General features: G+C 38.8%; 1 protein-coding gene across 1 annotated transcript; it reads left to right on the forward strand.

The window, feature by feature from the left end:
- The first annotated feature begins 4,418 nt into the window (after positions 1 to 4,418).
- Positions 4,419 to 18,773, forward strand: LOC121526593 (cytosolic 5'-nucleotidase 1A-like). Its single transcript, XM_041813239.1, has 6 exons — positions 4,419 to 4,532; positions 8,359 to 8,526; positions 8,756 to 8,885; positions 12,858 to 12,980; positions 13,064 to 13,248; positions 17,664 to 18,773. The coding sequence occupies exons 1-6, from the start codon at positions 4,419 to 4,421 to the stop codon at positions 18,024 to 18,026; spliced, it is 1,083 nt and encodes a 360-aa protein (XP_041669173.1). The 3' UTR covers positions 18,027 to 18,773.
- The last annotated feature ends 6,209 nt before the right edge of the window (positions 18,774 to 24,982 follow it).

Consider the following 24,982-nt stretch of genomic DNA (forward strand, 5'->3'; position numbering starts at 1 on the left):
AAGAGAAAGCCACTGTTGAAGAAAATCTAAACTAGAATTCTCCAAAATACATGCGTGAGACCCCATGGTCAAGTGGAAGAAAGTTCTTTGCTCTGATATCAACAACAGATTTATGGCCATCAGCCAATATGTTAGGTGGACACCAAACACTGCTGCCACCACCACAGAGGCTGACTCTTTACCACCACTGTAAAGAGCGGTGGTGGCAGCAGGGTACGATGGGGATGCTGCCAGCCCTAAAGGCTTGTGAGGTAGAGGGTAAAACTCATGTGGCAAAATATAGTAAAATCCTGGAGGTTAATCTTATTCTATCTGCAAGAGACCTACAGTTTGGGAGAAGATTTATTCTATATCAAGACAATGACCCGAAACATACAGCAAAAGCTACACAGAAATGGTTTAAAGACAACAAAATCAACATTCTGGAGTGGCTGAGTCAAAGCCTAACCTGACACGTCAGATGGATTTATTTCACACAACCATTTGGTAAACCTCTCATAGACACCGTTTGGGAAAGGGCAGGGCCTTTACAAAAAAAAAAGAAAAATTGGAGGGTGATTGGATGAATGTTCCGTCTGTCACATCTTTACGGGCCAATCAAAGCAACAAAACACATGATGTAGTCGCTACCGAGGAGTGAACTCCATAGAGAACTTCATAATGCGAACCATGGCAACTGTAGAAGTGTCAGAACACGACTTTTGTCGTTGTTGGTAAGAAAACAACTCAATGCTGTTCTTTGTTCTTCTTTTAACAAAGAAATGTCGCAAAGTTCTGATAAAATTGGCATTTTAGCTGCATCCATGCTAATCTCTTCCACCATAATTGCACCGGCCTCTTCTCGCTGCTGGCATACGTCACAACTCTGCCGTGCCCAAAAGTACTGCCCCTCGTCGCTGATTGGTCCTGTCACGTTCTAACTGGGCCCAAACTGTTCAGATGGGAGCTTTGCAAGATGGATTCGCCAGTAAGAAACACGGAAACGGGCGAATCCATCTGCTTTGCAAGGTTAATCAAAGCCCAGGCCTCAATCCAATGGAGAATTTGTGGTTGGACCTGAAAAGGGGTGTTCACGACCGTTCCCTGTGCAACTTGACAGAGCTTGAACAGTTTTGCAAAAAAGAATGGAAAAAAATTGCAGTGTCCAGATGTGCAAGTCTAAATGAGACCTATCCACACGGCTTTAGTGCTGTGATTGCAGCAAAAGTTGCATCTACTAAATTTTGACTTGAAGGGGGTTGATATTTATGCAGTCACTATTTTTACTAACATTTTAAAACATCTAATGAGGTGAATTATTTTTTATAGGCACTGTACAATTAAAATAAAAATGGCACAATAATTAATGATTGCAAGTATTACTTAAATAATGGAAAAGTATTCTTTAAAAAGCATGTAATTCACAAAGGGCTTTTGGTATGTCTGATTTTAACAACATCATCAATTTAAATGTAGAAGTTTAAATAATACTTTCGTTATAACTCAATATGCTCACACTCTTACACCTTAACCAAACATGGTTCTCATCACCTGGACGTTCATCATTACAGAGGACACAGATCCTTTGGGTTCTATCCAGTGACCTTAGGGATCCTGGTGTTCAATCTGAAATTACACAGAGCTTGTCCATACTTTTGGTTTCAGGATAAAAAAATACTTATCCAGTTTGATCTCATGTTTAAATTCTACATACAAAACCGCATGATGTCATACTTTTCAGCTCACTTTGCCACCTCTGCATAGAGGTCTTTGTTCAAGTTAGTTCAAGTCTCAGATCTAAGCAAGTGTATTTGTCTGATTTCTCATCTAGAATATCTCATTAAATGTATTCAAACGTACTCATGTATTTGTTTACTACCATATTTTAAGATATAAAAAGCAAAAAGCTAGGCAATTACTACACACAACATAACTACTTCTAATCACTCAAAGTAAAGTATTAAGGTATTTGCTAACATTTTAAGACTTATCTGAATTAGTTACAACATCTCACTTCATGAAATTCTAAACGGAAACTGCTTAACTTGTTGGCAGATTGTTGTCCTTATTACAAGACATGTAGGTCTTATTTTATTTATTTATCTATTGCTGTGAATAGCCTAAAATACAAAAAGATGTTTTGTTTTACTTTCTGAGCAGATGTGGCTTAAATTGAGAATAATGAGTCCCACTTGCACACTTGCCTAAATTTTTGTTTCTAGAATTTAGAGCGATTGATTGAAAAATAGTTTTATTCTTCAGTGCAACATGATCCCAAGACCACTGCTGATGCAAAAGACGTGATGTGTGCAAAGGGAGGTCAAAGTACATACAGAATTTTGCCTATGAAAACAATTTTGTTCTGAAAATGATTTTTATTCAGTCTTGTGTATCTGCTGTATTTTAAAATAAACTTAGTTTAAAAGTAAGTAAGCTGGCTGGTGACCCACTTGAGAAGGAAGTGCCAGGCTGTTGTGGCTGTGTTTGGTTCTTCCACACGCTACTGAGGCTTCTGTTTGTCAAATGAATAAATTCATTCATATGTCTTGTTTCTTCATACTTCAATCATCTAATCAACCAAACAACATCAAACAGGAGTCGATGGCAGAAAAAGCTGTTTGGAATGGCAGAGATGATTTGGCAAATTCTTCATGGGTGTAACACACATACTCAGCTATGCTGCTCATCCCACAAATACATGTTCCTTAAAAATGTGAGACAATTTAAAAGGGAAATAAGCACGCTTTCCAACAATAGAAGATGTATAGCCAAGAAGAATTGTTACAACTAAGAAATAATTTACCAAACACAAATTTCCTTACTTTTTGTGCTAACCTCATATGTATATGCTGCTGCTGTATTTTCCCTGCATAAAACATTAAACACTAAAACTGGAAAGGGAGAAAAAAAAGCTGTCCCTCTACACTTCCTCAGGTTTCAGACGATAAAAGAGACACACAACCCTTCAGCTGTGCTCAGTTAATCGATAAAAGCTCTTTGCGTCTGCTCCCAAGAGGCCCTGCAGGAGGTTGTGCAGAAACAACCAGACACATTATCTTGTCAGTTATAGATGTTCGTCTCAAATATGCCACCTGGAGTTAAATACTCTGAATGTAATAGACCCCTGGAATAAGTCATCTGATACAATCATAACGGAAAAAGTAGAGGTTGTAATAATGTTGCATTTTCACTAAAAGTAGAAAAAATGTAATAACCTTGTGCAAATCTGTTGATCACTAATGGTGTAGCACGTGCTTCCTTAAACACAACAGTTCCTTGGTTTCGTAAAGATACTGACCCTAATAGAAGTATCCTTTGTTCCTGGAGTCCCTGCATGCATGTCTGCCCAGTATCTCTCTGTCAGAAAACATCTGTAGTCTCTTTAGTGCCTGTTTGTTTTGATAAAAGCACAGCTAATTTTATTTCTCACTTCTTTTTGCTTCAAAGCTCAACCACGACTTTCATCTTCCCTCCCTCCAACACCAGCCGGCTTCCTCATTGATGCCATTTTTGGAGGGCCATATATGCAGTCTGGTGGCCCTGCAGCCAATCAGATCATAGATGTGGGAGTCCCTGCCTGCCTGTCTGACTCCCTTACCGTTGCCTGGCAACTGTGTCCTCTGCTCCGTAATTCAATCCATGCAAAGATCCTGCAGGGGTTTACATGGAGAGGAATTATCATCAGGTGCACAGGGGGAACAAATGACCACAGGATGGACCTTATTTCCCACGCTGCTGAGCAGGAAAATGAAAAGCCATACAAGTGAGACAAGAGCACATGGGATACGTCATCCTAATCCGCTAATGTAAAACAATACTGACAGTTTTTTCCTCCTTTATATGATCTGCTTATGCTTTGAATGTGAAAACAGTTTCAATCTTTTTCTCTCAGGTAAGGAGAATTGAAGCATGAATGCAATCAAGAATTATGACACAAACACGTGCTTTGACACACTGTTCAATATGGTGCATCAGCCTCTTGTCACCTTCATTAAATCACATGCTCTGCTGCTGCTGCTGTGGCTGCTGCAGGGAAAGGGTTAAAAGGGGGAGGATGCAAAATGGCTTGAAGTCAGCAGTATGTGTGAGAGAGAGGAGCACACAGCAAAGGACCAGAAGAGAGGAGAGTAAGGAGGAATAGAGCTGAATGATGCTGGTGATAAGAGGGCGTACCAATTAAGTCAGAATTTCTCTCATTGCAGCATCTCACTCCTTTGATTTTTGTTTGGGGGAGATGAAATCAGCTGAAAGCCTCTCCAGCTGCAGTCAGCTTGATCTCATCGAATAAGTGCACCAGGGCTGAATTCAAATCGTGAGGAGGCAAGAGTGAGTAAGGACTTTTTCTGGGAACTCCTGCCAAAGAGAGAGACACGCAAGAAAAGAGAGCCATCCAGGGGGACACACAAGGGTTTAGTGTGGACCTGAGCCTGAGAGGTACGATGAGTCTAAACAACAGTCAAACTCTGACTGTTAGTGGACAGGACAGCCGAGCCCCCTGGGAGGATGCTCGGGTGGTTTTAAAGCCCTCCACCCCAACCAGAAAACCCAAACCAGTGAGTATCAATGCAGTCATACTCGGTTGTTGATTGTCTTACAAGTTAATTATGAAGTTTGATTTTGTTGTCATCACTTAAGAGCTGAATTGTGTCATTGCCACTTGTTATCTTGAGGCTACGGGTGGGAAGTATACTGAGTATTTAAAGTCCCTGTAAAGTGTCATCCAAAGTTTGTGTCTTAACACACAAGATGTGTTGGAATAAGGTTGATGTTAACATATCAAAACAGTGAGATCTATGTGTGGCTATATTTTTGATAGTTCATCTCAGTATAGTCTGTTGTAATTTTCATTGTCTTCATTGAAATTAACAGTCAGCAACAGGCTTTGTTTTTCTTCATTGCTTGGTAAATTTATTACATCTATGAGATACAGTGACCTATGGATCATTAAAAGTATCATAATAGGGAGATGTGTGCCAGAAAACAGTAAATTAATCCCCAACTTCTGTCCCTTTGCTATGGCATAGTCAGTATTTAGCAGCTGAGCTATGATCGAAGCATTTATCAAAATTTGAGAGGATTGTTTTTCTTGTGAGTGGGCGTGGCTTCAGCTCATTCAACCGACACGCCCACTCCACCAGATTTTACAGTCTCATTTTTCATGTTCCTAAAGCTTAATTTTATAAATATTTGGACATACAACAAACCTAGAATATTAATTTTTTTAATCACTTTACAGGGACTTTAAGATATATCAGCATATTTAAAATGAGATATAGGGTAAGATAATATCACTTATATTGATATATGTTGATTCAGAAAAACAAAGATGTGACAGAATACTGACAGTAAAATGCTCATGGATCAAAAGATAACTTTGTTTAAAGTTCAGTTTAAATGGGTGAATCATCCCTTTACTATTTCATCTAATTTATTAGCATTTATATTGTCAATAACCATCAAATAATGTTGGAACATGTTTCCATACCATAGCATCAAAATATAATCCTAGACACCCAATGTTAGTGAATTTATTTATTCAAATTATCAAGAACTGCAGACAAAATCCTGCACACTGTCTAAATTGCACAAATACAAGTGCAACATATACATTGGGAAGTGTATGTAACTCTTTGTTCCTTGCAACTATATACCACTTTTTCAGACCAAGAACTATACTTAAATTTAGACACCTACTGATACAAAGACACATATTCCCTTATCCATAATAAACATTTCAGTTCCAAAAAATGAAAATTTTCTCGCTAATATTTGAGTTATTAGGCTTTAAGGAGTTAAAGATGTATGTCATCCATCCTCTTGATGTTTTATCAGTGCATAGTTTGTAGTAGAGATGCACCTGTTATAAAAATCTGCACTGATGCCTATGTTTAAAATAACAATTTAGTGGATGGCTGATACCAGTGCTTTTACTTTTACCTCCTTTGGTTGAAGACTCACACAATGCCACCACTTTTTCTCATTTTTGACCATGAAAACATATCAGAATTAGTCCAGCAGGTCTCATCTCCACAGTAATGAATCTCCTCTCTGAATCAGCTATTAATTATAGTAGATGTCTGCATTACTTGCTACTTACTTGGCTTCATACCCACATCATTTGCAGATGGCCGATGTTTGCCAAAGGGCAGATACTGGTGTTAATCTGATGAATCACCTTATCAGTCTTCTCTACTTCTATCATCCTAATTTCTATTGATATATTATCAAACTAGACAAGGCTACAACTGTGCATTCTTGTTTAAATAATAGGGGCGTGTAAAATGATACTGAGCAAAGTAACTGCAATGTTAAATGAGTATGAGTTTGTGTACTTGGGCTTGGTAGCTGCACTGACACCTGACACGACTATGTGTATCAGTGCATTCCTACCACTGACCATCAAAATAATGTAGACTTTATCTATTGAAGCACATGGTAAGAACATGGAAATACTGACAACCTTAACATATGGAAATGTTGCCAGTGTTTTTGTACAGTTTAGACAGATAGGAGATCGTCTGCAAGTTTTGACAAAAATATAAAAAACTGTCCAATACTGGGTGTCTCAGACTTCTAATTTTGTTGCTGTGGTATCAGACAAGTTTCAGTATGGCTTCACTTCAGATAAACTCATATCAAAGTTTATTTGTCTTGTGAAGAAACATCAAGATGTGCATCCATTCAGCTACTGAATTTTTGATCCCTTTCACCAAGCCCTACTGGCGCCTGCTGCTTATTTTTACTGCAAGTCTGATGTGGCATAACAGGAAGCAGATAACATGCCTCTCAACTTTATCTAAGTCTAACGCTGGTTAAAACCAGAAGAAAGGTTGTCAGGCTTACTATGAATGCTGCATTTAAAGCCTCACTGAAATTAAGAACTAAGTCAAGTGCAACAGGATACAAAAGCTCACTGAGGTTTCATATGTCAAATGGAAAACGAGCTATGTAGCAGGGCTCTTGTTTCAGATCAGATGCAGGGTGGTCTGCAAATCTGCGCGTGGCCATCTCTTACATGATCTCTTACCACAACACATGCACCAGAATACAAGAAAAGACGCCACAAGTTTAGATTTAGCAACCTGCAGGATGCATAAAGTGGTACTGAACCTCTAAAACTCAGTCTTAGCAAGTGTATCTGCCAATGCAACAAACTAATCGTATCTAGATTTGACACATTGCTGACTTTTTAGATAAACATGGCTTATAAGAAGTGTAATGACATATTTTAACATGAAATTAGTCAAATATACTTGCAAAGATTTGAATTCTTGCAGCATGTTTGGTCTAAAGGGAAGTATATTCTGTCCCCTCTACTATTTTGGGATGACCAAAAAACAAATAAATAAATAAAAACATCTTCAGTGTCAAAGTGAAAACAGATTTCTAATTAAAAAAAATATGTAATTTATAATAAGTGACTGCATAAATATTCGCCCCCCTTTAAGTCAGTATTTAGTAGACTGGCTGCAATCACAGCACTGAATCTATGCAGAAAGGTCTCAATCAGGCTTGAACATCTGCAACTTTCACTAAAGCTCTGTCAGGTTGCAGGGCATGAACAGCTCTTTTCAAGTCCAGTCTAGACAAGTCGAGACCACTCAAAATTTCACTGGTGATGAACCTGGGCAACAGTCATATGCAGAGTCTCTCCCATCTCAGCTGCTGAAGCTTGTAACTCCTTCAGATTAGTCATAGGTGTCTTGGTGGCCTCTCTCACTAGTCTCTTTCTTGCATGGTCACTCAGTTTGTGAGGACGGTCTGATCTCAGCAGGTTTACACATGTGCCATACTCAAAAGCACCATCACCAATTGGCTGGATCTCTGTCCCACTTTAAAGGGGGTGAATATTTAAACAGTCATTTTTTTACATTACATATTTTCATTTAAGTGACACTACTTTGTATAAATCTGCATTTACATAACTCTGATAATACTTTTTTTAATACCCACTTCAAGTCCAGCCCTTTTACAATTATAAAAAAAAATATCTTAAGATTAGCACAAGTTTTAATCAAAACCAGTGTAGAGTATCAAATGTGTTGTTTTCTGTTTTGGTGTCCCAGTCTCTAAAGAGTTAATAGGTGGCTCTCAGTCTGGTATGCGAGTCTGCCTTATCAGAAAAAAGTACTTCATATCAAGCTGTCACTTCTGTTCTGTCAGTCAGCTCACTCTGTTTACTCTCAGCTGTGTGCCAGACAGAGGCAATAATGCCTTCACTGAATTATTAGTTTATACCGGGAACTGTCTGATCAAATCTGCAGACTTCTGTCCAATAATGTTATGTTACTTCTTCCCTTGTTCTAATAAAATTACCATGATTGTAACTAAAAAGCAAAAGCTGGGGGGTAAAATAAAATGTACACTCTTATCTTCCAGCCAAAGCCGGAGAATGCCATCACCATTGCTGTGTCTGCACGAGTCCTCTTCAACATGGAGAAAGAGCAACAGATCTATGAGCAACAAGGCATGGAGGAGTACGTCAGGTATCAGGTCGAGCATGAAACACTGCCTTTCAGCCCTGGACCGGCCTTCTCCTTCGTCAAGGTCAGAGTCCGTGAGGAGACAGAGGTGGAGAAATAAACAAGCACACTCTATATCACACCGACTGCAGAGAAATTTCTTGGTGTCAGAATTTTTTTGCTGTCTCTGGAGGCGGTAGATGCATGAAAAGGATTACACACCCACGTACACAGTGAAATCACACACAGTTCCAACCCTGCCGCAATGATATCTTTTGTTCTTTATAACTCAATCTTGTGTGTCACCTTGCCAGGCTCTGGAGGCTGTGAACACTCGGCTACGTGAGCTTTACCCTGAGAGCGAGGAGCTTTTTGATGTCGTGCTCATGACCAACAATCACGCATATGTTGGCCTAAGACTCATCAATACCATCAATCACCACCGTAAGTCACAAAAGATTAATTAAACTTCAGTTTTACCTGATACTTCGGTTATGCTACAGTAACCACCATGAATTAGCAGTCAATCTACTTTTGTTAATACAGAGAAAATGATCAAAAATCCAACCCAACCCCTGAGGTCTGGTATATATTTGTTTATCATGTACATATGCGAGGTTTGGTGTTCTCAGATTTTGTTGCAACTGTGCTCACATCTAGAGTTTGTGCAGAGCTGTCAAGCAGCTTGCTGTATATCATCAGAGCTATTGAGTAAACTGCAGAGTAGTAAATATCTTTGTATCTTGTATCTTTCTATCTCACTCCTGGAAATTAATCTGAGTCTGGCAATTGTTGTATATGACGAGAAGAAACATGTTATTCATAGTTAAACAACTTTTGAAACATGAATCATAGCCACTTACTTTTTTTCCTATGAAAGCGCTCTGTTGTGTCGTTCTAATGACACTACCCATGCTTTCGTAGCTCTTACAGAAGATTTTCAAGCAAGCCTGGAACTTGGGTGACTTACGGGGATCTGAAAAAATAAATCCACACAAGTAACTCTGATATTGAATGTATTTTCATTCATTTTATATCCATTTTTCAATCGTCCCTGCAGCTAGCTTTAGTCTTAGACACCATAGCAATTTCCCACATAGCAATTTCTATGGCTTACCCTCCGTGTAAAGGGTGCCAGTGATTGTCTTTTGGACATTTTTCAGTTCAACCATCTCCCCCATGATTGCAGTTGTGTGTACTGAACCAGAGTGAGAGAATGAAGGCTCAGGAAAGCTTTTCAAATAGGACTTTTCCACAATATTCCAATATTTTGAGATAGTGGATTTTTGGATTTTTTGTGAGCTGTAAGCCATAATCATCAAGTTTAAAATTAAAACAGTCTTGAGATGTTTCACTTTGTACGTGATGAATCTAGAATTTATGGAAATTTAACTTTCTGAAGTAAATCACAAGGGAAAAACAAACTTTTACATGATATTTCTTAGATGCGCTTGAACAGATATTTTAAAGTTCTGTTACCTTTCAATAAGACTGACTGCTAAGTAAATGAAGATTGTATCATTTTAGAACATGTGGTTTAAAAGTATGGAACATTTTTGACAGCCTGATAAACACACTCACACAATGATGGCCGTCCATTGTGCCGTCACTCTGTGGACTAGAGCTGCTCTGGCCCCGACAGCTGGCTGTCTTTATTCCCACACTGCGTGACCTCGTAACCTAGTGTTCTTCCCAAGGCCTGTCCAAGGTCACAAAGACAAACAAGTCTGAACATAAAGTCCACTTAGAAATCACAAAATCATTTTTACATGAGGAGGAAAACAGAAAATTCTATAGCTATAGGATTTTTCTTTTTTATATCAATATTGGCGTGTTTGAAAGGCAGGGTGGTAAAAGTTCATCTTTTAAAGTGCAAAGGACACAGTCTCAAAAAGAATTACATACAATTGTTCACTACAGAAAGTCTAGAGTAGAACTATACTGGATTAAAACAGAACAGGAAAAAACTTAACATGTACACAAATGTATATTTGCAGAAGGGGCTCAGGATTTAACCCATTCAATATAAATTCAGATCACAGTTTCAATGTCAACCATCAAAAGTTCCTGGCAACTACTTGCATGGTCAATTTAGTGTCTACAAATCTTTAGAAATCTTTTTTTCCAGTACCAAGCCAATAAATTCTGCTGCTTCAGATGTAGACTCCTGAGAGAAGATAGAAGCTGATAGGTCCATTGGCCTCTTAATATCCAGTGGAAAAAAACATATTTCACAAAAAGGAGTATCATTCCTAAGTGGATTCAAAATGGGTAGGGGGTGGAATGAAACTAATTATATTTACTTGAGTTACTGGAATTAGGTACTTTTTCGTGTTCATTTTCAAATCACTACTTTTACTTCTACTTAAGTTTTAACCACAGTAACTGTACTTTTACTTGAGTACAAATCTCTTGTACTTTTTACTCCTGTGTTATACAGAAAAGCTGGAGTGTTGATATCTCAGGGTTCAACATTTCAAAGTTGATTTTAACTCCTAAAGTATCATTTAACTCCATTCTGAGTGGAATGCTCCTCAGTGTTGGAGTTATTCCACCAGTGTTTGTTCAACTCTATAGTCAGACGATCTAAGATCTGCCCACTGCAAATCCAAATCTGGGGGATGTGTGGGCACAGTGTTTAGTTGAGATTGTTGTGTTTGGATGTTCTTTTGGTCACGTGTCCAGTGGATTGTTTACTTGAGTAAACTTTAAGTAACTGTTACTGCTGTGTACTTTTTCCACCTCTGAAAATGGGGGATGTTTTTTCCTTAAAAATGCACACGCTGACACAGAGAGTGGGTGCCAACCAGACTGTTGCCACAATCTCCGAATGCCCTTCCAGATGAAGCTCCATTTTGGGTTTCAGTCCTGGGGGATGAGGTTGTGAATAAGCAGCCAAGCCTAGAATCAGAATCTTTCTAAGTGCAAGGCCCCCCACCTCCTTCAGCTGATGCTGATGTGTGTTTTGTCTTCAATCAGGGAGTTCAAGAAGAGTCTCTGTTTGCTCAGGAACCAGGCTTTGCTGCCATGACACAGCTGCCACTACTTCTAATGTTTAAAAAATTATTTGAAATGGTATGATACTATCCAATCAGATACAAAATGATGCTAACAATATGATTTGAGCCAATGCAATAAAGTACGAAATGATACAAAACACGCCTGGCCCTCAAACATCCTGAGTCCACCACTGACAGGATAACACAATACGATATGATACAAAGATACAATACATTGCTATACTGTGAAACAAAACAAACAAGTGATGTAATACAAATCAATACCATGATACAATAGGATACAACATGATGGATACATGACCGATATGATACAATACGATACAATAAGATGCAATACACACAGCACAGCAAGAAGGTCCCTGGTTCGCTTCCCAGTCAGGGTATTTCCGTTCCGAGTTTGCATGTTCTCCCTGTGGATGCTGGTACTCCTGCTTTCTCCCACCACCAAAACATGCTTTTTAGGTTAGGTTACCTGATCACTCTAAATTGGCCGTAGGCATGAATGTGAGTGTGCCTGGTTGTCTGTGATTGACTGGCGACCAGTCCAGGGTGTACCCCACCTCACGCCCAATGACAGCTGGGGTAGGCTCCAGTGACCCCCCATGAGATAAGAAGTATAGAAAATGGATGGATGACGCAACACAAAAGTGTGTATATAATAAGATGGGGTATGATATAATACTTGAGGTAAATTGCATGTTGAGCTAGAAGTCAAACATTTATTTTCCAAATAGAGGTTCTCAATACTTCAGAACTTTCCTGCGAAGATAAAAGGAATTGGTGCTGCAGAAAGGTGTATTTATCAAGATTAGGGATAACTTGGCTAAATTAACCAGGGAAAAAAATAACTTGTTAAAAAACCTTAAACAGTTTAATCCCACTCCCGAGTCATAAATCACCAGTCATAACCATCCTAATCAGCTTTATACTGTAATATAATAAAATCACATTGAAAATTACATGGGAATTGAAGAAGTTGGGTTTAAAATAGTAAGAATCTTCAATGTAAAAATATATGGCATGCTGAGCTATTTAGCAGTATTTTTTTCCTTTGATAATTCCCAGAGTGCTCCCTGATCAGTTTAAAGGCCTGTCTTCCTCCTCATAGAAGACTCACTGTGGTTACAGTGGGATCATGGCTTACAACAGTGTGACCCCAGGGGAGACGTGGTAGGAGTCAGAGATCTGCGGTCTTGGCTCATTGCAAGAGTTTGGCAGTGTCACACCGAGCACTCACTGAAGGAAAAATCTGCACAGCCTTAGACAAGATCTCAGGCTCTTTTCTTTCATGTCAATTTGAGATTTGTCTTCCTTTTTCTGAATCTGTCCCCTGAAGCCACTAACTATTTGCATATGTCATGCTGCACTCTGAACTCTGAATTTCTTCTCTCTGCAGAGTTGTTCATCGAGCGCTTCTGTATGACGGGTGGAAACAGTCCTATAGGATATCTGAAGGCCTATCACACTAACCTTTACCTGTCTGCTGATCCAGTTAAGGTTCGAGAAGCTCTGGAGGAAGGTATGTTAGAAAACATTGTACTAGTCTGAAAAGAGCGTGCTATGTGGATGGACTCTTAAAACCTGATTTTCACATAAATTCAGGTATTGCAGCAGCCACCATGTTCACCCCGGAGAAGATTACAGAAGTGTCAGATACTCAGCTACGTGTCGCCTTCGATGGAGATGCTGTCCTCTTCTCTGATGAATCAGAACGCATTTACAAAGCCCACGGACTGGACAAGTTCTTTGAGCACGAGAAGGCGCATGAGAACAAGCCTCTGGACCACGTACAGTACACACATTTTCATCATTACCTCTGCAGTCAGTTCTACTAAATATGACTAAACTGTGTTGAGAAAAGTTACCTGTTAAACTGGTTAACTTTAATTCTCTACAAAAATGTGATTGATACTTTATCGTAAGGTTTAATTCAATAAGACGCCATATACGTGGTATAGTATGATGCAATGCATCGCAAAATAATACAATATGATACATTATGTTGCAATATAAAATATTTTGTGATACAGTTTTATACAATTTGAGATAAAAAAAACAATACAGTGCGATACAGTATGTTACGGTTCCAAATTACAAGAAAAGATCTGATGCAATTCCATACGATGTGATGCAGTACAACAGGATACGTGCCCAACAATACATGAGCCCACAGCACTGATATTATCACAGCGCTGTATTCCCGTGATAACTGATATAATGTAAGGCAGTCATACAACGATACATCACAAAATCTGATTAACTTAAGAATATAAAATGCTCCTTTAAAGGTCAATGCAATGTGGAGTCAGTGTCACCTCTTTAAATTTGTTGCCGTCTTCTCCTTTGGCCCAGTAACTTCACATTACCCTCATTTTTGTCGTTCATGTTACTGGCCTCAGGACTGCACACTGAGAACAGCTGAGAACAAAGACAGGAAGTCACACAGTTGCTTGTGTAGCTTTTTCTATTTATTTAGAGCCCCTTAAGAGTCCTGAGTAAAATCAGTAAAAAAAAACACCTATCCAGGAATAACCAAATTAAATTGAATGCTGTTTTAGAACCATTTGGAGTACAAGCACATACAAGGTGTCTTTAGAAAGGTAACACTATGAAGTTTCTTCCCCAACTACTGGTATTGAGTAATACAACAAAAATACCAAAGTTTATTTCCTGTCTGAATTTGTGTAGTGAAACAGAGGCCTGTAGATGACTGTAGCTGGGAGGAATTAGTTGGATGGAAAACTCAACTAAACAAAAGAATGAAGTCTTAGCTAGTTTTGGTTCAAAGCTGATAACAATAGAACATAAAATAAGAGTTTTACACTCGTTTTTGTGAGGAAAAGCCCAGGTGTTTCAAACTGAAGACTCCAAAAAGGACTGAAGTTGGCAGATGTTATTCTTTATAACATTGCCAATAATTGCTTGAAAAAAATACATTATTGCAATGGACTATTAAGAAGAACAACTGCAAATTTTAATTGATAAAAAAAAAACCGTCCATGTATCTTCATTGATGTAATTATGTTTTTGGACTCAAAGTTACACTAGATTTGAATTGTGGGGACTCTCTCTGATGCAGCAGGGCTATTTTTGATGGGATATTGTGGTCAGGAGAGTACAGGAGAGCCTCTAATGGTGTCTGTTTGTAGACTGACAAATGCATCAATTGTGGCTACTGTGGTAGTTTTATCCTAGAATGGTTAACATGGTGAGAATACTGAGAATCAAACTTTTCTGGTGGTGTATAACATGTTATATTTACATTTTGTAAATAACTGGATAGTTACTAAAAAGTTGCTGGCCTGCCGGTTGGCCCTTGGATTTTTAAGGGGTTAACAATCATGCTTATTATCTAGAACATTGCAAATAGTCTGATAAACAAATTAAATCTGAGTCATTTGTTTAACAGTATAGTGCCAAATCACAATCAACAATTACTGTAGCTTCTACACATCACTTGAACACACTTCTGCTAATGCATCATCTGTGCGTAAGTTCAAACATAAGGTTAAAAAATGATTTTTATGCTCTGCTGACATTTAAGGTGTTGCACCAGCTGAGACAGTTTCTATGTAGGCTTAAGTTATAACTTAATTCTTACACCTACCTCCAACTCCTAGTAGGTGTAAAGTCCTCCGTAAAACATGGCTGTCATGGTGATGGTTCTGAGAGATGGGATAATGCTGTAGATGAAGAGGAGCAGAAGATATTATGGGCAACTTGGTGTCAGCAGTGTGTTGTCCATGTTCAATAACACTGCTGAGATGAGCTGAGATCATTTTGGCTGAAATTATCTTGTGTCGGCGATTTAACAACCTGATGCCAGTGTGGTTATCTAGAACTGGCTCTACATTTAGGCTGTAGGCTTCAATAATCACCAAGGTAAAATGATCATATCTTATATCATATATGGCATATTTTTCATCCACACTCAGTGGACTAACGCAGGTTAGCATACGTTATTTTTTGCTGTTAGCCTGTTCAGAGAGGAGAGGTAGTGCTGGAACAAACACTTGATCAAAAATGCTTTTCACTGATTGGTTACGGTAATTAAAAAAAAACATCATATCTGCGCCAATATTTTGTCAGTAAGCTCTTCTAGTTTAGTTTGACCTTCTGTTTCTGTGGTGCAACTGACCAATGACAACTTAAGTTACAACTAAAGTTTCTAGTTTCTACTTAGGGTTTAGTGTGGACTTGACAACATAAATTAAGACAGAGCTTACATACACAGGCTGCTGAAAAAGAAAGCTAGCTATACACTTGATTTTACATTGCAATATGGCTATAGCCAGCTAGTATAAAGCTATCACATTAGCTTGAAAAAAACAAATGGCTAATATTGTCTTAACCTCACTTTGAACAACATTCAGCATTTACTCAGTCACTTAAGAAATTCCTCACTTAGTTAATGAATTGCACTGCTATTATGTTGTACGCTTTTATGCTCTTAACAGTTCACTGACCTGTGAATAAAAACAGGAAGTTACACAGTTGCTTACGCAGCTTGTTCTGATGCTTCCTCACTCTTTAACCGTTAGCCAGACTTCTCGTCACTGTGTGTGCAGAGCCCCATCTCCTGGACAAACTGAGTATAGCACATAAACTTGACCGATATGGGTTAATTCAGCGACTTTCTCTTTAATAAAATAAACATGAATTAACACAAATCATGAACTTTAACCTTTATAAATGCTTTTTAAAAATAACTTACAACTTAAATGGAAATGCAATTTCAAGCATGTACATATGAATCACTGTGAAGATTCATGAAGTATTGAAATCTGTTAGAGCTTCTAAAAACAACAGTATTCGGCCAGTGTTAATTTTGGCAGCTATATTTAATTTTAGTCTTAGTTTAAGTCTTTAAATTAAATGCAATTTAGTTTTAGTCACCTTTTAGTCATTTCTATCCTTTTTAGTTTTAGTCTAGTTTTAGTCCATAAAAAGTACTCACATTTTAGTCTTTACTTTTAGTTCAAGCATTTATTTTCTTGCCTAAATCTGGTACCAAATCATGAACATAAACCTGGGGTCCCTGCTTTCTACAGCTGAGAGGTAGAAGAACTACAGCTGCATTGTTTTTTGACAGATTTACCCACAGTGGAGAAATATCACAGATTTTGAATGCCTGACAAAAACTACATCACATTTAGTCTAGTTTTAGTCAGCTTGACTTCAGTCATCACAGATCTATTTTGTTAGTCATTGTCTAGTTTTTTCATGGAAAAAAAAGGCTGTCGACAAATAGTTTTAGTCATAGTTTTAGTTGACAAAATGAACGCTGTATTTGGCCCTAGTGATTACAAGGGAGTTGTCTATGGCCCGGGGTCCAAATGGGCAAATTTTAGAAATAAAATTAAATATGGCCCTGGTATATGGTTTGAACATAAAGCTTGTGCTTGACTGTATTGTACTTCATAGTTTCAGCACAAGGCAGTGCAACCATGCTAATTCTGTAAACAAACATCTTGACAAGAAAATGTATTGATTTTTTAAAAAAAGAGTCAACATTGTAAATGGTAAACATATCACAACCAAAGCAATGGAAATATCTTGTTTTCAAACTCCCTGAGGGGTTACAGCAGCAACTAGCAGTAACAATAACATTTCAGGGGCTGAGCCGGTAACTAGGGTCAAGCAGGGCCCTCCTGAAATCCGATTGGCATTCCCAGAAACCTAGAAATAATTGTTTAGTTGCCTTGTCAGCCATTAAATTGAGTGTATAACATTAGTTAAGGCAGGCCATCGAGTCAAGCACGGCCATAACTGAGATTGGCTAATCTCAAGCAAGCCTTCATCAGCTGATGGCCAGCTGATTTGCTCTTAGCATGCTATTGGCTACTCGCTTTCATGCTGCCTCATTTAAACTGTTCTTGCCTGGCCATGCTCTGCCGCTCTCTCTGCAAGCTGCTCTTGCAACCCTCCTCCACCCCAGCTCCTCCTTCATTCTGCTTCTAACTTAACCAATGTCATTCAGTTGTCATTGATGTCTGCACTACTGTGTGTGGCCCTCAGTGGACAAAGTTTGGACACGCCTGTTTTACATGAATAAAGCAACTTGTTAATTCAGTGTAAATGTTCAATGCGTCTTTAAATTTGTTTGAAGATTTTTATATATAAAGGTAGAAATTATTGTGTAATGAAAATATTTTATTATAACAATGGAGACTGAGCTTACTTTCTCACCACCTTTATGCAGGGACCACTGAAGGGATTTCTGGAGGCTTTGGGAAAGCTGCAGAAGAAGTTTTATGGAAAGGGCCAGCGCATGGACTGCCCGATCCGGACCTACTTGGTGACAGCTCGCAGTGCAGCCAGTTCTGGCACAAGGGCCCTAAAAACTCTGCGTTCATGGGGTCTGGAGATCGATGAGGCTTTGTTTCTGGCAGGAGCCCCCAAGGGCCCCATGCTCGAGAAGATCAGACCACACATTTTCTTTGATGACCAGATGTTTCACGTGGAGGGGGCGGCGGAAATGGGGACGGTGGCGTGCCATGTGCCATATGGGATCGCACAGAGAATCATCAAGACAGGAATTAAGACTTCTTCAGCCCCAAAATAGCCTGGACATCTCTGTGCAGAGGTACGGGAGCCCAAAGGGACATTTTATTTTCACTTTCAGCAGCAGAGGATATAGGAAGAGTATTTAAAAATATTAAAGTGTCCTGAAAACGGGTATAAAAGAAATGAAACCTTAAGTGATGCAATATGATAATATGAAGATATAGCCATGTGATGTCACTTTAACCTGGTTTAAACCTTTCTATTGTTGACCGTCGATAATGTTTGAGTTCAGAGGGAAACTTCACAATTGGTTGTTTTTTTATCAGTTCAAACAAAAAAAGCTTCTGTTTCCATTGCCCAGCACCATTTATCTGTATTTGAGTTATGCTTCATTGGTGAGGTGTAAGTCCGATGTTAGACTTCATTAAAGCAATGTTTACATCACCAGTTTGAAAGATTTCTACTCTCCTGAGACAACTTGGCCATGTTCTTTGTGGATAAGGGCTGTAGATGATGTGTTCATTTTGATGTCTGATTTTTTAGCTGGTTATGAAATAGATTGAAATTACAAGTGATGCCTCTGTTGGCCCTTTTCTACCCGCCCGTCTTAGCCCTACTCTACTCGACTTGACTCGACTCTACTCGGTTTGTGTCGTGTTTCCACGGGCATGGTACCTCGTACCAGATACTATTTTTTTAGTACCTGCTCTGCTCTGGTTCCAAGCGAGCTGAGCTGATACTAAAAGGTGACATCGACCGACTGCCGGCCACTGATTGGTCAGGGAATGTCGTCACTGAAGAGTCATGAGCGCAACGCCCGACACAGGAATCAAACCCGCCATTTAAAAAAAAAATGACAACAGGTACTAGGGCTGGTGGAAAAGGTACCCAAACTGAGTCGAGTCGAGTAGGGCTGGAACTGTGTAGTGGAAAAGCGCCATTTGTAACCTACAAGCAAACATGGCTCAGTCCAAATTTGCCCTTTACCGCTGCCATGTACCTGCAAATTCCACATATAGGTCCTTTACAGATGACGATACACAGCAGCGGAGAACTCCAGTTCAGGGGCAAGATAGCATTTCTGCATAGAGAAACGCTACCAAAAAAAAAAAAACATGTTTTGAGCTGTTTACAACTATGCCAAGCATTCATAGTGCGAACACAAAAGAAAAAAATCTTAATTCTTAAGCTACTTTTGTGTCCTGAAGGTAGTGAAATGTTCCACTTTCTAATAACATCACTTACAGTTACCTGTGGAATATCCAGCAGGGATGAAATTTCACAAACTGTCTTATTGCACCACGCTTGAAGTCAATGAGCTCCTCAGAATGACCCATTTTATATCACAGATGTTTGCAGATAAAGACTGCATGGCTAGGTGCTTGTTTTTATACACCTGTGGCAACAGGTCTGTTTCAAACACCTGAATTCAATAATTTACAGGTGTGGCCAAATGCTTTTGTCCGTATAGAGTATATGATGCCTGGGATATGTGAAACAGTCAATCTGGTGTCAGGTTACAGAATTCAGACATAGACTATATAGAGCAGAATACCATGAAAACCATTGAAAGATGACTGCTGTTCAAGCAAAGCCTGAAATGTACAAATGTATTTTGGTTTCTTTGTTAATAATACAAAAAGATAAAGACAGTCATTGTATTATCTTAAGTAAAGAGTCAGTGCATTCTAGTAGTTTTATTTGAATTTAAAAAAAAAAAACTGAACAAGACAATATTTGAAACACCAGCTAACACCATAATGTCTGTTTACTTAAACCCCATCAACAATGCTTGTGATGTATCCTGGTCTTGGCATCCCATTTCATAGGGGAAGATTTCCCCTGTACCCTTTGTTACTGTTCCTTTTGGAGCAAGGGGACACCGGAAGATGAGAGGCAGGGCAAAGATCTGTAAAGGGACTGAGCCTTTTATATTCACTTGCCAGAACATATAACACTATTAATACACAAACAGGACAAATCAGCAAAGGTTTAAGCTCTTGTACTCTGTCCACAGGGGACACCAAAATCCAAACAAACCAAAAGGCCAATGCAGTAGCTTTAGAGAGGTTTTAAAAGAGTTCATGTTAAGCAAAACATTTATAACACATAGACAGTTAACCTGAAACACCAGCAGCCTCCTGTATATTTTTTTGTTATTATGTAATATTTTTTACATTTATACACTGAAAAACCTGTAATAATGGAAAAACATTCTAAAGATCTACAATACAGTGCCTATAAAAGTATTCAACCCCTTGGATTTTTTAGAATTTTATTGATGTCATAAGTCTGTCATGGGTAATATAATTTGCCTTTTTAATGTTGAATTGAAAACAGATATCTACGAAATTGAGTCAATTAAACTAAATTATGTAAGTGACTGCACAATTATTCACCCACAGTCAATTAGTGCTAGTAGTCTGACAGTTAGAGAAGTGGGGATCACCTGAGTGCAATGAATGCGTCTCAAGTGATTGTAGTATGAAGACACCTGTTTTTGGAAGGTCCAGTCACTGGTAAATCAGCATTCCTGGCCACCATTACACCATGAAGACAAAAGAACACTCCTAGCAACTCAACGAAAAGGTTACTGAAAAGTATAAGTCAGGGGATGGATACAGAAAATTTCCAAGGCACTGAACATCCCCTGCAATCCATCATTAAGAAATGGAAGGAATATGGCACATGTGTAAATCTGCCTAGATCAGGCCGTCCTCACAAACTGAGTGACCGTGCAAGAAGGAGACTAGTGAGAGAGGCCACCAAGACACCTATGACCACTCAGAAGGAGTAATAAGCTTTAGTAGCAGAGATGAGAGAGATTCTGCATACAACGTTCCCAGGTTCATCACCGGTCAAATTTTGAATGGCAAAAAGAAAGCCACTGCTGAAGAAAACACATTAAACACCAACTAGAGTTCGCCAAAAGGCATGAGGGAGACTCTATGGTCAAGTGGAAGAAAGTTGTTTGATCTGATGAGACCCCATGTTTGGCTGACTCCAAACACTGCACATCACCACAAACACACTATCCCCACTGTGAAGCATGGTGGTGGCAGCATCATGATGTGGGGATGCTTCTTGGCAGCCAGCCCTGGAAGGCTTGTAGAGGTAGAGGGTGAAATGAATGCAGCAAAATATTGAAAAATCCCGGAGGACAATCTTATTCAGCCTGCAAGGGAACAACGGTTTTGGAGAAGATTTATTTACCAGGTGGACAATGACCTGAAGCGTACAGGGAAAGCTACACAGAAATGGTTTAAAGACAACAAGGTGAATGTTATGTTAATCCAATAGAGAATTTGTGGCTGGACTTGAAAGGGGCTGTTCACGCCTGATCCCTGTGCAACCTGACACAAAACTGCAGTGTTCAGATGTACAAGCCTGATTGAGACCTATCCACACAGACTCAGGGCTGTGATTGCAGCAAAACATTTTACATATTTTGATTTAATTCACATTTCTTTGAGGAAATCTGTTTTCACATTGAAGTTTAAGATATCTTTCTAAAATTTTCAGTAAATATTGATCATGATTAATTAATAAAATAAACAAAAGGGTGAAATATCCAAGGGGAGGAGTACTTTTTATAGGCACCGTATGCAAAGGCAGGCTACAGAGGAAGGAAAATTTAACTTAAAATGTCTTAAGATATTTTTGATAGAGTCTGAACTTATCCTGGGTCAGCTGTTATTATAAGAAGTTATCCAGATTAACTTTCCATCTGGATTTATAGCATTTTATCTCTTTACTGCTTATCTGTGAGTATTTGAAACTGGTGCCTTTTTCTCTTTAGTTTTGGACGATTTGTTGGTCTTGCATGTTTGTTGTAAATGTAGTTATTTGACTGTTGTTTATGGCTGCATTTAAAGATGGTTCATTGATTTTACAGGTAAAACTATATATGTTTTGAGTTATTTTTTATTTTAAAAATTAGTTATTCTGTCATATGCACTACAAATTGTAAAAGATTAAGAATTTACTGTATGCAGTTTTCATTAATGCTTCTTGTTCCAAAAGTGCCAAAATTGTGTTGTGTCCTTGTTGTTGCCTGTCTGTTTATTTGGAAATTAGGTGGGTCATAATTGTTGCCTTCCTGTTGTTGCTTGTGTGTGAGTGTGAGGCAAGTTTGAATTATACATTTGCTCAAATGTAATATCGGGGTAATTCTGAAAAATGAGCACTGTGGGCTGTTATGCAATCAAGTTCTTCTGTATCCAGCCTGAGGTAAAGACGACTGTATCAAATAAAAAGTAATAGTAATAAAAACTATCTGTTTCTCTTTTTTTCCCATTTTTCTTATGTCTGTGCTCAGTGATACATGAATTTGGAACAAAAATCAATTTATTAAAATTACTGTAACGAAATCGCTTTGCTTTTTGGTCCAAAAACCCACATATTTTTTGACTACTTGTATTTCCTTATGTGACAGAACTGCCTCTTTTAATGTGGCGGTGAAGCACAAAGAAAACTTTTTTTTCCCTCATACTTTAGGGCATTATTCACATGATTCACATGTTTATATACAAATTAATACACTATATACATATATATATACACACGTATACATATAGAACATTCATATATGAAGAAAACAACGAAGAAGACGTTCAAAGTGACTTCCGGTATTAGAAGCGAGACATGGCGGCGCTCGTCTGGCTTCCGGTATGAAGTGGAGGTTCTTGGTTGCATCCGCATCCAGGTCCCTCACTCCCCACTGTACACCCCTCCCCTCCCCACTTTGTAGTGATGGGAAGTTCGGCTCTTTTCAGAGGGCCAGCTCTTTTGGCTCAGCTCCCAAAGAAGAGCTGGCTCTTTCGACTCCCGAACGGCTCTTTATTTAGGATCTTTTGTAGCCTTATATTTTACCTTAACTTCACAAAAAATAATGGTTAGTGTGTTGAAAACCCTTTTGCATTCAGTATTTTTGTGAGAAGCCTTGTAATTGCCTAATTTTGTGCATTTATTCTGTTACAAAACCATTCTTAGGTTTAGCATTTAAATTCCACTGGTTAAGGTTAGCATTAATGCCGAGTGGATGTAGATGCATGTTTGCACATGTGCAGTACAAATCTGGTTTCTGGGATGGATTGGGTAGCAACCCCCCCCCCCACCCCCGTTTTCACATAATGGTATAATCCTTTATCTTCACATGTGTCTGGCCGCATGGCCACCATGCTGGCTAATCAAAACAAAGTTCTGACCAGAGCTGGGGCCGAACACTATGAGAGCTAAGCAGCAGATTCACTACAAAGCATGGGCTCTCAGAGCCGCAGCTTTTGCTCATGACCCATCACTACCACTTTGTTCCTCCATCTTCAGAAAAAGTGAGAAGACGACCTATTGGAAAGGTAAAAGGTAAAAAAGAAATGTCAAACCAAATGCGCAACATTTGTAAAAACTCTGCAGTCCATGCAGTAGATGGTGGGAAGCTGCATGCAGTTAACCTTGCAAAGCAGATGGATACGCCCATTTCCTTGTTTTTCACAGGCAAATCCATCTTGTAAAGCTCCCATCTGAACCATTTTGGCCCAGTTAGAAAGTGACAGGACCAATCAGTGACGAGGGGCAGTACTTTCAGGCGCAGCAGAGTCGAGATGTTAACAAGCAGCAGCAAGAGCTGGTGCAGTTATGGAGGAAGAGATTAGCGTGGATGCTGCTAAAGTGCCAGTTTTATCAGAACTTTCTTCGTTAAAAGAAGAACCAAGAACAGCAGTGAGTTGTTTTCTTTTCATAAACGACAAAAATCGAGTACTTACATGTCTATAGTTGCCATGTTTCGCGTTATTCATCAGTAGCTGCGCATGCGCAGCTTGATAGCAGCTTTGTCATGTGCTGTGTTGCTCTGATTGGTCCTTAGAGATGTGACAGACAGAACGTTTACCCAATCATACTCCAAGTTTTTTTTCCAACTCCTCTGCCTTTTCTCAAACGTTTCCTATTGAAGCTTTTCCAGATGGATGTGTGAAACATCCATCTGGTGTGTCAGGTTAGCATGCAGCTATATGAGGAGGATGAGGAGAGGCAGGTGTGTGACACATCATGAGGAGAGTGAAGCAGTGGGTGCAAGCTTTAAGTTTCACTTCCTCAGAAACGATTCTTGAGCTTGTTTTACCTGAAAATTCGGCTATAGTCCCACCCCGCTATCCTTATAACATTCCTCTCAGTCTCTCATCAGTACAGAACTCTCTCACCTCCAAGCTGACATGGCAGGATTTTGTGAGTTTGTTTTCCATTTTATTTATGTTATATTTTCCCTGTTATAGCCATAAAGTCATTAAGGTATAGTTTTGCATATTTTGCCTCATTTAAGTAGTAATTTATTTATTTTGCCTTTATATTAGGATTGTAAGAGAGTCTTACATGTGATCTTTTTCTAATATTGGTGTATGTTAGCATTTGTAACTAATGGATATCTGTGCTCAATTAGTTTGTCCTGCTACTGCAAACTGACCCTCTGTAAAGCGCAGCTAAGTAAATAGGTGGCTGCATACATGGTTTGACCCCAAAAAAATTCTAACAAAAGGTTTCTCAGTGGTTTACAGTAGTATCAGATGTTCTTAAAAACATACTAAAAGTTGACGAGACGAAGTTTGACCACTAGAAAGGTGTAATTTTCAAGATGGCGGCCATCAGGTCCATTACTTCTTTGTATTCCTCCTAGACCAGGAATACTGGTGCCTGATACATGTTTTGACCATGCAATATTCTAATAAGCATATTTGCATGATAAGTGATTACAAGTAGAGTTATATATTAAAGCAATAAGTTACAAGCATATTTATGCAAAAAGTAAGTGCAGTTTCCCTTAAGTAATTGCGTATTTCACCTTTCTCCTATCGTTTTGCCGAGTGTTGGTGGTTTTGTGGTTCATAACAATTCTTTTGATTCCAATAAAGAATAAATTCATTAGAACTGTGTGGTACTGTACACCACTTTCCACATTATTATGCAAATGACATTTTTCTCTTATTTTCCTAAATATTAATGCAAATGACAGAATATTTTTCG

This window comes from Cheilinus undulatus, linkage group 18, assembly GCF_018320785.1.
Source record: "Cheilinus undulatus linkage group 18, ASM1832078v1, whole genome shotgun sequence".
In the NCBI taxonomy this organism is placed as follows: domain Eukaryota; kingdom Metazoa; phylum Chordata; class Actinopteri; order Labriformes; family Labridae; genus Cheilinus; species Cheilinus undulatus.